The 15,560-nt window shown below is 45.2% G+C and overlaps 1 protein-coding gene across 2 annotated transcripts in view; it reads left to right on the top strand.

Annotated features, from left to right (window-relative positions):
• The window catches only part of LOC139568754 (sprouty-related, EVH1 domain-containing protein 2-like), a 30,696-nt gene extending 24,583 nt beyond the window's left edge, over nt 1–6,113 (top strand). For both annotated transcript variants that reach the window (XM_071390808.1, XM_071390807.1), the window contains exons 5-6: nt 723–887; nt 1,188–6,113. In XM_071390808.1, the coding sequence (XP_071246909.1) occupies nt 723–887; nt 1,188–1,904 (882 nt within the window). In that variant the 3' untranslated portion in view covers nt 1,905–6,113. The remainder of the gene's footprint in view (nt 1–722; nt 888–1,187) is intronic.
• The last annotated feature ends 9,447 nt before the right edge of the window (nt 6,114–15,560 follow it).

Here is a 15,560-nt window from a genome sequence, read left to right as displayed (position 1 = left end):
GCCGAGTGGTCCTCTGGCACGCAGTGTTGCGGTGAGGCGAACGAGGGAACCGAGTTAGCTCAAAAGCACGCCCCCCACATGAGAGGTGCCCCGCGCCGGCCTCAACTGGTGACGCAATCGACCACACTTCTGGTCTTACTCGATGCTAAAGGGGCTGTAATCTCCTAGCTGGAATTAATTTAACCTACCCTCAATATAAAAAAAGGGAGTCTTCAGAACAATTTTTACCACTCTTTTGTTCTTGAAGGCATCATTTTTTGGGGGAGGCGTGGGGGGGTTGTTGTTTAATTGCATACAGAAGTAGAGAGATTTAGACTGAGCCATGGCACACTTTTACCTTAGCAACTGAGCACGTGCCATGTGCAGATCGGTTTGTTGGTCTCTGTGTAAAGGGCCGATGGGAGTCTGCTTCCCGCACGGGTTCTCGTGCCCAATCGAGGGTGTCGTTATCTCACCATCTCCAAAATTTGTGGTATCGTTCATTACATCGCTAAGCGTAGCCAAACACAATGTTCCAGAAAGCAGTGATGTTTTCTATTGTGAAGCTTGGTCGGATATTCCTTGTGTAGTCGTGGGTCGTGTTCATTAGACATCAAGCGGAAGAACATGGGCAAATGGGAGGGGCTATCTAAAGCTGTCCAATCAGAAATGCAAAACGTCTGTTGCGTGCCCTAATGAACAGGACCCTGCCCTGACTCGTGTTTGCTTTGGTCTTGTCTCAGAATGCCACCGACAGCTCGTCCAACTCCTCCCACTCCCAGAAGAAGGAGCCCCTGCAGCTGCAGACCCTGGCCCCGCCCAGCTTCTGCGAGCCGCGCCGCCACCACTGCATCCTGGGCCACTTCTACGACCAGCACCGACCCTCGGACCACTACTTCCTGGATCAGGTGGGTGGCTGGGGGATGACAGTGGCGAATGTGGGTCACCAAAACTTTGATCGTTAAAAAAAATTATATGTGTTGGAGCTAGGGGGTTGCGGCTATATTCTTTACTACAATGGGTAGGTGGGAGGGATAGAGGGAATGAGTGTTCTTGAAGCATAAACTATTTTGCTAGTGTGATGATGTATTTCAAGTTGGTCCTGGAAGTTACCTGCTTGTTGGAAGACATGTTTAGATGCCCCATGTTAGTTTTATAGACTGGTCTGTGTAGTTCTCATCTTTTTTTGCTCTCCTTCATCTCTGCAGTCGGTTCCCATGTTCCCACGCCACGTCAGCTTCCAGGTGGAGGAGGAGGAGATCGTGCGCATCAACCCTCGCGAGCGGACCTGGCTGACTGGGTACGAGGACTACCGGCACGCCACCGCCACGCGCGACAAGCTCATCCAGCACCCCGAGGACGCCGACGCCTACGTGCACTTCGCCAAGAGCGAGCCGCCCAAGCACGACTACACCTACCCTTACCCCCTGGGCCTTGATCCCCACCAGCATGCAAGAGACCCCAAGATAGGCTGCGTGGACCGACTTGGTGGGGGCGGCCTTATCGGGGGACACAGGGCGGTGGTCACAGCCCAGCCTCGCACCCTCCAGCTCAAGGGCAAGCGGCGGAAGGAAGACGGCGAGCGCTCGCGCTGCGTCTACTGCCGGGACATGTTCAACCACGAGGAGAACAGGCGCGGGCGGTGCCAGGAGGCGCCGGACCCAATCCAGACGTGCATCCACCGGGTCAGCTTCATGTGGTGCGCGGACAGCCTGCTCTACCACTGCATGTCGGACCCGGAGGGCGACTACTCGGACCCGTGCTCGTGCGACACCAGCGACGAGCGCTTCTGCCTGCGCTGGCTGGCCCTGGTTGGGCTGTCGCTGCTGGCCCCCTGCATGTGCTGCTATGCCCCCCTGCGCGCCTGCTACCGCTGCGGGGTGGCCTGCCACTGCTGCGGGGGCAAGCACAAAGCCGTGGGCTGAGGGCCAGGAGGGAGAGAGAGAGTGGAGAGTAGAACAGAGAACCATGGAAGGGACTGGACCGGAAGAGGGTGGCCCCGCTATTCTTTTGTTTTGAGTTTTTGTTTTCGCTGTTGTGTCTCTCGGCCAAATTCCAGATGGGAAAACAATTGGCTTGTCCCGATTCTTTTCTAAATGGAAATTTCTCTCGGTGGAAAGAAAGAGAAAAAATAAGTTTCCTAATGTTTTTTATTTTTTATTTTATTTTTTATAGGGGTACCCTGCCTACGGCTTCCACGTCCTTGCATTACAAAGACTAAAACAATTAATATTCATATATAAATATATATAAACAGGTACTTTATATTTTTACACTCATGTGTTTTAAAGGCTTGAATATTTTTATTTTTATCAGTGTTTTGTGTGAGGTCAGTGTGAGCGTTGTTTTTTGAGGGGGGCTCTCACTTTGTGTTCCCCTCGCATGGCTCACCACCAATCACAGATCAAGCTGGTTCCCGCCTGTAAAGCAGAGGCACTTAAATCAAGGGTGTGTCCTAAATGGTACCTTATTCCTTATAAAGTGCACTACTTTTGATCATAGCCCCATGGGCCCTTGTCTAATGTAGTGCAATATATAGGTAATACAGTGCCATGTGGGATGCAGCCCAACTGTGATCATGTCTGCCCCTCCCAGCCAATGAAACAAAAGGCAAACGTTTAACCAGTGTTTCCTCATTCTGCACCTTGACTACTCCTGACCTAGCCTGTTCCCAGATCAATTAGACCTGGGGCCAGGCTACCCCTGACTATAAAGATTTTTTTTAAATCAAATTAAACCTAATATCAATGAATGTCAGTGGAGACACACCAGGGGAAAAAAACTGAAAGTACCATTCTACTGCTTAGTCAAATTAGACTAAATGTATTGTGGATTCGACCCAGAACAAAATCTAAAATGGGTCAGGGGTACTTGACTATTGGATGGGGAAACTCTGCTTTAGACACTTAATCTGTAGGGTTGTTGTTGTGTGTCTGTGTGACTTCCTATGTGCAAAAGTCTGGAAAATGGAATGGGTAACAATGTATCCCAGATTGCTATTGTTGTGACTTCAACTAAAAGCCAAAATGACAAAATAAGCTGCAGCATTTATATAGAGTATCTAAATTAGTCCTTTTTTTTAAAGGTAATAATCCTCAATCAACTGTTTATTACTGTGGAGGAGAACTCGAGCCTTAGGTGACTTTTTATTCAGTTGATGTTTGATGATAATCTTTTGATATAGTTATTTATTTGCCTTGCTAAATTTAGACACCAGCCTAGGGGGTTAAGAGGAAAGGAACGGTCCCATTTGTAAACTAAACACAGCCAAGAGGGGAAGAGGAGGGTTTTTTGTCACCTTTTGAGATGGATGATGTCGTTGTCCACACTAGTGTCATTGGTGCTTTCTTTTGCCTTTCAAAAGGATACTCAACGAGGCTAACTGTCAGGGAATCGCTATCTATAGAGTTTTGCTAAACTTTAGCTCGAGAGAAAGACACACAGTTTTGATCTGGTCGTTCATCTTTCCCCACAAGGGTATAAGATTGTGGGTTCTCCAATGAAGGGACCTGCTAGCACACCTCATTCAACTAATCACCTAATCGTGTTCTTCAGTCTATACCATGATTAGCTGATACAGGTGCGTTACTGCAGGGCTGGAACGAAAGGCTGCACACCCAGTAGCTGTCCAAGACCAGAGTTGGAGACGTGTTTAATCTATTCTTCTGTAGTCCAATAACTCCCTCTCCCTGGTCTTTTACTCAGTATTACATTACAGCCAAGGGCAAGGGAGGAGGCTGTCTGTCAGCCAATCACATCAGTCAGGCAGATGGTGTCAAAATATATACACAAATAAAATGGACGCTACAGCATGCATATACATCAACATATGTACAGTTGAAGTCGGAAGTTTACATACACTTATGTTGGAGTCATTAAAACTCGTTTTTCAACCACTCCACTAATTTCTTGTTAACAACTATAGTTTTGGCAAGTCGGTTAGGACATCTACTTTGTGCATGACACAAGTAATTTCCCAACAATTGTTTACAGACAGATTATTTCACTTATTCACTGTATCACAATTCCAGTGGGTCAGAAGTTTACATACACTAAGTTGACTGTGCCTTTAAACAGCTTGGAAAATTCCAGAAAATTATGTCATGGCTTTAGAAAATTCTGATGGGCTAATTGACATCATTTGAGTCAATTGGAGGTGTACCTGTGGATGTATTTCAAGGCCTAACTTCAAACTCAGTGCCTCTTTGCTTGACATCATGGGAAAATCAAAAGAAATCAGCCAAGACCTCAGGAAAAAAAATATTGTAGACCACAAGTCTGGTTCATCCTTGGGAGCAATTTCCAAACGCCTGAAGGTACCACATTCATCTGTACAAACAATAGTACGCAACTATAAACACCATGGGACCACGCAGCCGTCATACCACTCAGGAAGGAGACACGTTCTGTCTCCTAGAGATGAACGTGCGAAAAGTGCAAATCAATCCCAAAACAACAGCAAAGGACCTTGTGAAGATGCTGGAGGAAACAGGTACAAAAGTATCTATATCCACAGTAAAACAAGTTCTATATCGACGACATCTGAAAGGCCGCTCAGCAAGGAAGAAGCCACTACTCCAAAACCGCCATAAAAATGCAAGACTACGGTTTGCAACTGCACATGGGGACAAAGATCGTACTTTTTGGAGAAATGTCCTCTGGTCTGATGAAACAAAATAGAACTGTTTGGCCATAATGACCATCGTTATGTTTGGAGGAAAAAGGGGGATGCTTGCAGGCCAAAGAGCACCATCCCAACCGTGAAGCACAGGGTGGCAGCATCATGTTGTGGGGGTGCTTTGCTGCAGGAGGGACTGGTGCACTTCACAAAATAGATGGCATCATGAGGGAGGAAAAGTGTGGATATATCGAAGCAACATCTCAAGACATCAGTCAGGAAGTTAAAGCTTGGTCGCAAATGGGTCTTCCAAATGAACAATGACCCCAAGCATACTCCCAAAGTTGTGGCAAAATGGCTTAAGGACAACAAAGTCAAGGTATTAGAGGGGCCATCACAAAGCCCAGACCTCAAGCCTATAGAAAATTCAGGAGGAATCACCCAACTTATTGTGGGAACCTTGTGGAAGGCTACCCAAAACGTTTGACCCAAGTTAAACAATTTAAAGACAATGCTACCAAATACTAATTGAGTGTATGTAAACTTCTGACCCACTGGAATTGTGATAGTGAATTATAAGTGAAATCTGTTTGTAAACAATTGTTGGGAAAATGACTTGTGTCATGCACAAGGTAGATGTTCTAACCAACTTGCCAAAACTATAGTTTGTTAACAAGAAATTCAAACCACCCTGTAACCTCACCTCGTGGGAGAAACATTGTTTGATTTTTCCCTGTAGAAAGCACAACACTAATCAGAAAAACCTTATGAACAATATGCGCAAATTGCTGTGAAGTACCCGGTCTCGAGTCGCATCAACGTGGCAGAAAATACATCTTATGCTATCTATCGCAATCATACATTAACTAATCGTCATAACCATTCGAGTTCCGAGCAATGTCTGGAGTTAAATGGGCGATGGCATCATGGCGTTGCGGGTTCTGTACGAAAGCTGTCGTTGTGTCCATGTCTTTCTCTTTTTCTCTCGCCGCCTTTCTTCCTTCCCTTTTTCTGCTGTGTGTCCCTGTTTGTCAGCTTTGCAATACTGTTGCAATTCATTGTAGAGAAGATCCTAGTTTTATTTTTCTATCTGTGGTAAAAGAAAAGTTAACCAAAAGCAGTTTGTCTGTTTTGGTGCGGTGTCTAATTCCTGCACACATTTAACTATTAAAGGAAAGTGCCTGAAGCATCCTCTTCATCTATCTCATGTATACTTAGTATTTGTTTATGTTTAAAGAAACAGTTAAATCGATTGTTTTCTGTTTTTTTTTTACAATCTAAGTTTTTACCTCTGTAAAAAAAAAAGCTAAAATATATATGATATATATAGATATATATATATATATATATCAAGTGTATGATGTACATTTTAAGTTCTATTTTTGTATTGTTTCCAATATGATCATCACGACTCTTTGCTTTTAAAAAGAAAAAATGAGAAAAGAGAAATTAACATCTGTATAAATGCCAATACATCATATGGAAACTAACAGAAGCATGGCCTGGATAGTAAGTACTTTTCCGTGTGTGCGTGTGTTCATTTCCACTGTATTTTACAGAGATGTGGTTTCGAGAGATTTAACCATGTTAGTGGCAACTCATACAGCCTGTACATTTATCCCACATACATAGCTTGTAGCCCAGCACTTCCCTGTGTTGCATCGGTCTTTTAGGAGCATTGCTGAGGGGGGCTGCTGATCGACCTCATGCTACTCGGCACTGTCCCATCCTGATGCAACACGGTAATCCATACATGGCCTGAGGGGGTGTGTGAGTGTTTGTTTGAGTATACGCATGTTCTCGATTAAAACACACATCTCTATCGTATGTGTGTGTATCATAAAGGAAGGAATGACTGCAGCAGTCAGATCCTGTCTTTGCTCCAGAGTATTCTTTTCCCTCTTGTCTGTCAAGACGGAAATATACGCGTTGGGCGCTAGACAGATTCACAGAGCTGTACCATGCTCCGCAAGTCTCTAAAAGAATCTAGAGTACACAATGTTTTGCTCTGTGGGTCTCTGGAAATGCATATGGAAGACAGTCAGAGAGCGAGAGGGGAAAAAGGTCCCTGAAGGCCCTGGCCGGCTACGGAACTCGGCGACTGCAAATAGTATCAAACTTCAACATGTGCAAACCATTTAAGGCATACTTTATTCTAATGAGGTCACTTTTTTTCTTCCCCTCTTTTGAATCAGGGTTTGAAAGAGAGAAAAAACAACACTTAAAATGCTGTTGCCATCTTCGCCTTTCATATTTAAGGCTTGTGCACTGTGATGTCATAGCCTGCCCCCTTAAAATAGTTTTATAGATTTATGTTAACCTCATCCTAAAACACAGATTAACGTGTTTTGAAATACAACATGTTACAGTATGATGATGGAATGGGAAGGAGTAGGCCTTTAACTTGGTTCCCCGCAGAGAGGTTTTCAGCACTTGAGCATATGGTTGTTTCTGTTTGTTTTTTTTGTCAAGGTGTGCGCAAGCCCATGCAAGCAAGTATACCGGTAAGCTTAGATGACTAGCAATTAATATAGGCTTAAAATAAATGGTTTATAACACAAACACTAAAATGTCTGCCAATTAACAACACTGTAAGCGGTCTCTGACTCAACTGGACAACATCACCATTATTCTTTGAGGTGAGTGTCATGAAGGTTTGTCGGTGTGACTGCTAACAAGTTGACTAGCAAGCTAGCTTTGAGTGGGCGTCAAGAATAACAGCACACATTTGGCAAAATGTGTGCTGCGCATTGGTAGCTAGCTAGCTCGGCACACATCAGCTATAGCCATTCAGTCAAAAAAAAATAGTTTTTTATTTTAGAGGGGAAAACAGGAGACATTTTGAAAAGTCAAGTTAGGCTAGCTTTTTCTGAGGAATAGTAGGCTATTTCATAGGGTTGAGAGTGAGACTTATCACGGAACTTATTGTAGTCCACTACCTGGTTGTTGCTCTAAGTATCATAGCACTAGATATGCCTAATAATTATTGCAAATGCATTAGTGTCACTCAAACATTTCTAAATAACCCAGTCCAAGATGGGCGCCACGATACAATACACCACACACATTTTTACCACCCTGACCTGAGCCTAGGAGTTCACAACAGAGACAGGTGAGAACCAACGATGTCGTCCATCATATGACCCCAGACGAGTGGTGTCAGGCTCTAATTCTGTCCTGCTAGGCCTTGGTAAACAGACCAGTGTCTCCTGCATGTTGACCAGCGCTCGCCATGTGAAACTGGACACAAGACCTCAACCGTGGCACGGTATGTCATATAGTGTGTCTCCAATCGCCATCAATCAATCAAATGTATTTATAAAGCCCTTCTTACATAAGCTGATGTACAGAAACCGAGCCTAAAACCTCAAATAAACACTGCAGGTATAGAAGCACGGTGGCTAGGAAAAACTCCCTAGAAAGGCCGGAACTAGGAAGAAACCTAGAGAGGAACCAGGCTATGAGGGGTGGCCAGTCCTCTTCTGGCTGTACCGGGTGGAGATTATAACAGAACATTGCCAAGATGTTAAAATGTACATAGATGACCAGCAGGGTCAAATAATAATAATCACAGTGGTTGTAGAGGGTGCAACAGGTCAGCACCTCAGGAGTAAATGTCAGTTGGCCTTTTCATAGCCGATTGAACCATAGCCATTGAACCTGTTCTGTGTGAATGTGTGTAAAGCCTCAGCCTGCGACCGATGGCCAAGAATCCATGGGGTCTTAGGTCAACACTAAGCGCTGCGTACACCATCCACCACCAGCTCCCTCCATGATAACCCCCCCCCCCCACAACCTTTATAAAACATGGTTAAACTGTGGCATCCGTCGTTAAAGTGATGCTCCTGTTTACCATCACGGTACAGTTGGACACCCTCTTGGCAGTCCGCATCTGTCCAGTTGGCCTACTTTTACATGGACGATGCATGCTTTAGCCGTGCACCCCCTCGTAGCAATGTTCTAGAACATCTATACAGGACTACCTACTGCTGCAGGATTAGGGATAGAAACTCGCTGTCCATTTCCCACTGACCCATCCTCCCAACAGTAGTGTGCTTGTCGCCGCACCCCTGGCTCCAGTCCCATCCCGTGCTTAGCCAGAGAACTTCAGGGCTTTGTTTGTGTACCATTTCCTCACCGGTGGGAACATTGCAGGACATTTATCAGGATGTTATTGTGCACATATCACAACAGAGAGAGAGGCAGCCTCTCCATCCTCCGATGGACAGAGTAGAGGGAGGTGCTTTCCCACACTGCTCAGGGGCCATGGGGTGGGGTAGAGTCGGAGGAAAGCGACGGGCGCGGTGGCATTGTCTCCACAAGCGCCTTTTTTGTTTATCATCTCCAGCTATCTGGCAGTAAAAGTCATTGACAGCCAGGGAGAGTGAACTCCAAAAGAAGTGGTTCTCTATTTAGTCCTTTCAGGAGCGCTTGTTATTGACATTTGGCTTCTCTCTGAACAATAAAGCCTATACCGTGCATATCGCTATACCTGTATAAATGGCTTCTCCCAGTTATGAAGACTGATCTATGATGAGTTAGTTCAATCATTGTGTGCAAGCAGGAGGTTTCAGGGTGCTTGATTAGGATCTGAAAGGATTCAATGAAAATTATTCTCAGGTGAGCCTAGTAAACTCAGCAAAAAAAAACGGTGTTTATTTTCAGCAAACTTAACATGTGTAAATATTTGTATGAACATAACAAGATTTAACAACTGAGACATAAACTGAACAAGTTCCACAGACATGTGACTAACAGAAACGGAATAATGTGTCCCTGAACAAAGTGGGGGTCAAAATCAAAAGTAACAGTCAGTGTCTGGTGTGGCCACCAGCTGCATTAAGTACTGCAGTGCATCATCTCCTCATGGACTGCACCAGATTTGCCAGTTCTTGCTGTGAGATGTTACCCCACTCTTCCACCAAGGCACCTGCAAGTTCCTGGACATTTCTGGGGGGAATGGCCCAGCCCTCACCCTCCGATCCAACAGGTCCCAGACGTGCTCAATGGGATAAAGTTCCGGGCTCTTCGCTGGCCACAGCAGAACACTGACATTCCTGTCTTGCAGGAAATCACGTACAGAATGAGCAGTATGGATGGTGGCATTGTCATGCTGGAGGGTCATGTCAAGATGAGCCTGCAGGAAGGGTACCACATGATGGAGGAGGATGTCTTCCCTGTAATGCACAGCGTTGAGATTTCCTGCAATGACAACAAGCTCAGTCCGATGATGCTGTGACACACCGCTCCAGACCATGATGGATCCTCCACCTCCAAATCGATCCCGCTCCAGAGAACAGGCCTCGGTGTAATTCCTTTAACAATAAACGCGAATCAGACCAACACCCCTGGTGAGACAAAACCGCCACCCGTCAGTGAAGAGCACTTTTTGCCAGTCCTGTCTGGTCCAGCGACATTGGGTTTTGTGCCCATAGGCGACGTTGTTGCCGGTGATGTCTGGTGAGGACCTGCCTTACAACAGGCCTACAAGCCCTCAGTCCAGACTCTCTGTCTATTGCGGACAGTCTGAGCACTGATGGAGGGATTGTGCATTCCTGGTGTAACTCGGGCAGTTGTTGTTGCCATCCTGTACCTGTCCCGCAGGTGTGATGTTCGGATGTACCAATCCTGTGCAGGTGTTTGTTACACGTGGTCTGCCACTGCGAGGACGATCAGCTGTCCGTCCTGTCTCCTTGTAGCGCTGTCTTAGGCATCTCACAGTACGGACATTGCAATTTATTTCCCTGGCCACATCGGCAGTCCTCATGCCTCCTTGCAGCATGTCTAAGGCACGTTAACGCAGATGAGCAGGGACCCTGGGCATCTTTCTTTTGGTGTTTTTCAGAGTCAGTAGAAAGGCCTCTTTAGTGTCTTGAGTTTTGATAACTGTGACCTTAATTGCCTACCGTCTGTAAGCTGTTAGTGTCTTAACGACCGTTCCACAGGTGCATGTTCATTAATTGTTTATGGTTCATTGAACAAGCATGGGAAACAATGTTTAAACCCTTTACAATGAAGATCTGTGAAGTTATTTGGATTTTTACGAATTATCTTTGAAAGACAGGGTCCTGAAAAAGGGACGTTTTTTACTGAGTTTAGTATTCAGAAAATGTAGTCACTTCCACACATAGTAGTCGTTCCCCAATTTGTTCAACAATACCCATACATGCTCCACAAACCAAGTAACAACATGTGTGCAGTGGACACAAAATATAGGATCGAGGCTATTTGCATTGGCCAGTCCAAGCAAGGCCAACACACACAAATCAGGCGGAATTGGATGCCTGTTTTTTGTACAAGCTGCCGATCTCCCAGTCTAAACCTGTGTTTTCTATATACGTGCCCCATGCCAGTTCAACTCATGTGGCCAACATGGACACAGCGTTATTTCCGAAAAGACCAAACCCTGGTGTGTGTCTGTTGGCGCGACTGGGTGTAGCTAGTGCTGAATCAAACCAACAGGAAAAGTGGAGTGAAAATAATACGACCAGTGTTTATTTTTGTGGACGCTTGTATCGAGAGTTTGTCTGCCGTTCCGGCCACATTTGGGGTTACTCAGAGGCACAGAAAGGCTTCAGTTCCCACTGCTTCGCTTTGGGCCGGTAGGAGGAAGGAAGTGGACTTTAACTGTTAACTTTATTCCATCTGAACCCTGCCCCCACTCACCTCAGTTACTTGAATGTTCCACCCTAGTTACAAATTAATGTTCCACTGCCAGAATGGCCTTGGTGGTCATTTTCATACAGCTGGAGCTAGTTGAGTTGTACAGGCTGTGTATGCACACTACACCAACAGCCAATGGGGGAAGCTGTAGTCTGGATCTAGATAAACCCAAATGCTTACCAAATTGTCGTCAAATCTGCCAACAAGCCCCCCGGGCCTTTTTGAGAGATTGTACTGGTCTACTTATTCTCCGTCAGTGCTGTACATGAACTGTGTAGACTCCAACAGGGCTGAAACAAAAGCAAAAGAGAGAGCATTGCACACACACACACACACACACACACACACACACACACACACACACACACACACACACACACACACACACACACACACACACACACACACACACACACACACACACACACACACACACACACACACACACACACACACACACACACACACACACACACCAAGAAGCCTCTCATCCACTGTAATAAACAGGGGGAAAATTACAACAAAAAACTAAAGAACTAGTTTTACCCCCGCCACAAGAGCACTGAGTGATCTCATCAAAGCCATAGCGAGGCAGAATATGCTGATGGCCTAGCATGCGCGGGGCGTGAGGCAGCAGCTTCTGACGGGATGTTAGTCTGGGCCTAATTTAAATAGGCCCCAGCGTGTCTGCCTGCCTCCCTTTGTTTACATGGATGAAATCTGAAACAAATGTGAACACGATACCCCTCTTGTCCCCCAACCCTCCCCTCGAGCTGCCTCCCTCGTATCTCAAACGGAGCCATGTGTAGATTTTCTTGGACCGAAATTAACACACAGTGGGTTCCTGGTTAACTCCCCATCAGGCTCCTTACAGCATTAACTTTTTATAAGCTTCCTTTTTTTGCTAATTGCCTATTCACCTCTATGATTTCTGGTATTAGTGGCCATTAGTTGTTTGCTCAGGAAAGCGAGAGGAGGAAGATGGCTCTCTCCATCCTCTCCTATCCTGGAAGAGAGCTACTGTAACTACACTGAACAAAAATATGAATGTAATGGGTTGGTTCCATGTTGCTTGAGCTGAAATAAAATATCCCAGAAAATTTCAATAAGCGCAAAAACCTTAGTTCACATTTTTTTTGCACAAATTTGTTTATATCCCTGTTAGTGAAAATTCTGCTTTGCTAAGATAATCCATCCACCTGACAGGTGTGGCATATCAAGAAGCTGATTAAACAGCATGATCATTACACAGGTGAACCTTGTGCTGGGGACAATAAAAGGCCACTAAAACGTTTTGTCACACAACACAATGCCACAGCTGTCTCAAGTTTTGAGGGAGCGTGCAATTGGTATGCTGACTGCAGGAATGTCCACCAGAGCTGTTGCCAGAGAATGTCATGTACATTTTCCTACCATAAGCCGCCTCCAACGTCATTTTAGAGAATTTGGCATTACGTCCAACCAGCGTCACAACCGTAAACACCACCAGCCAAGGACCTCCACATCCGGCTTCTTCACCTGTGGGATCGTCTGAGACCAGCCACCCGGACAGCTGATGAAATTGTGGGTTTGCACAACCAAATAATTTCTGAACAAATTGTCAGGGGGGAAAAAACATCTCAGGGAAGCTCATCTGCATGCTCGTCATCTTCACCAAAGTCTTGATCTGACTGCAGTTTGGCGTCATAACCGACTTGTGGGCAAATGCTCACCTTCGATGGCTACTGGCACGCTGGAGAAGTGAGCGCTTCACGGATGAATCCCTCAACTGTAGGGGGCAGAAGGCAGACCGCGTATATGGCATCGTGTGGGCGAGTGGTTTGCTGATGTCAACGTTGTGAACAGAGTTCCCCATGGTGGTGGTGGGGTTATGATATGGGCAGGCATAAGCTACCGACAAGGAATACAATTGCATTTTATCAATGGCAATTTGAATGCATAGGGACACTGTGACGAGATCTTGAGGCCCATTGTCGTGCCATTCATCATCCGCCATCACCTTATGTTTCAGCATGATAAGGCACGGCCCCATGTCACAAGCCTCTGAACACAATTCCTGGAAGCTGAAAATGGCCCAGGCATTCCATGTCCTGCATACTCACTAGACATGTCACCCATTGAGCATGTTTGGGATGCTCTGGATTGAAGTGTACGACAGCATGTTCCAGTTCCTGCCGATATCCAGCATCTTTGCACAGCCATTGAAGAGGAGTGGGACAACATTCCACAGGCCGCAATCAACAGCCTGATCAACTCAATGTGAAGTAGATTTGTTGTGCTGCATGAGGCAAATTCTGATCCACGCCCCTACTTAAAAAAAATATAAGTATCTGTGGCCAACAGATGCATATCTGTATTACCAGTCATGTGAAATCCATAGATTAGGGCCTAATGAATTTATTTAAATTGTCTGATTTCCTTATATGAACTGTAACTCAGTAAACTCTTTGAAATTGTTGCATGTTGTGTTTATATTTTGTTTCAGTATAACTGCAGTTGCAATCTTAACTGCTCCTCCTTCTTTTGGACATGCTACATCTTGGTCCAAACCCCCTTATACTCACTGAACTTGTTGCTTACTTGCTACATTGTTTAAAAGGCATGCAAACCCTTTTTTAGTTTCTCCCCTTTGTGTTAGAAAACAACAATCTGTACCAAGAGGCATATATGAGAAGTCAGGCAATCTGGTTTTTCTCAGAATTACAATTATCCAAATAATCTTTGTTGTGGGATTTAGTATGTGGTTTTCTTACTAAGTGCCATTTTCAAGCCTGGTTGGTTGGCTTGAGCCCATGAGGCAAATGCTCTAAGGATTAAAGAATCATTTTGGGTTCAGAGGGGATTTTTGGGCCTCTGTTAATCCCTGACAAAGTGTTCCCTAAGTGGAATTCAAGTAGTGGAGCATGGTGGGAAAGGTGTGTTTTGGGTGCGGGGGGCATGATCACCCCCTCCAGAGGAATTTAGCAAATTCTCCCTCCTGAAAATAATTAAATGAGCCTCACCCTTTCAAATGTGATGCCATGCAAAATAAATAAAAAGGGGCTGGTAGATTAAGAGTGATGCCATGCATGTCCTTCCATCCAGCTTCTGAGAACAGTCAGCCCCCCCAAGCCTCCCCCTTCTAACCTCCCTGCGGTTTCCAGAGACCCTCACAGAGTTCAAAGGGTCCTCCGCTAACCCTGTGCCACACCCCTTGGCTTCAGCTTGTCCTGGCTGTCTTTTCTCTTTGGTGCTCTTATCATCTCTCTGATTTGGAGATAAGAACCACTCTCTTGTCCAAACCGACAGGTAAACGTCCTGTGGGTTTTAGCGTGATGCTATTGCCACCAACCATGAGAAAGGATCTGAGGTGAGGTGGGACGGTTCCATGCCGAACTGCCAGTGGAGTCAGTCTTGTTTGCGAAGGCCATCGTCTTGGAGACCTTGGGTGGGAATTCCTTGTGTAGTGCCACGGCAACAGTGCCACATCAAAAGAGAGCGGCAGAACGGTTTGGTTCTGCAACAGTGCCCCTCCAAAGGACTGTTTTCCTCAACCTACAGACCCCGACACACCCCCAAATATCTTAGCAGAATCTCCCTCTCCTATATACTTTCATCCTATATACTTTCACTTTCATACATACGTATTACCTCGATTGCCTTCAGAAAGTACACCCCTTGACTAAATTGAGATTTTGTGTTACTGGCCTACACACAATACCCCATAATGTCAAAGTGGAATTATGTTTTTAGAAATATTTACAAATAAAAAGCTGAAATGTCTCGAGTCAATAAGTACTCAACCCCTTTGTTATGGCAAGCCTAAATAAGTTCAGCAGTAAAAATGTGCTTAATAAGTCACATAAGTTGCATGGACTCACTGTGTGCGATAAGTGTTTAACATGATTTTTGAATGACTACCTCGTCACTGTTCCCCACACATGCAATTATTTGTAAGGTCCCTCAGTCGAGCAGTGAATTACAAACACATAGACCAGGGTTTTCCAATGCCTTGCAAAGAAGGGCACCTATTGGTAGATTAAACATATTTTTTTAAACAGACATTGATTATCCCTTTGAGCATAGTGAAGTTATTACACTTTGGATGGTGTATCAATACAGCCAGTCACTACTAAGATACAGGCGTCCTTCCTAACTCAGTTGCCGCAGATGAAGGAAACCGCTCAGGGATTTCACCATGAGGCCAATGGTGACTTTAAAACAGTTACAGAGTTTAATGGCTGTGATAGAAAACTGAGGATGGATCAACAACATAGTTACTCCTCAATATTAACCTAAATGACAGTAAAAAGGAACAAAA

This window comes from Salvelinus alpinus, chromosome 2 (genome assembly GCF_045679555.1).
Source record: "Salvelinus alpinus chromosome 2, SLU_Salpinus.1, whole genome shotgun sequence".
In the NCBI taxonomy this organism is placed as follows: domain Eukaryota; kingdom Metazoa; phylum Chordata; class Actinopteri; order Salmoniformes; family Salmonidae; genus Salvelinus; species Salvelinus alpinus.
Note: the sequence above shows the minus strand (reverse complement) of the source record. Positions and strands in the feature narration are given on the sequence as shown.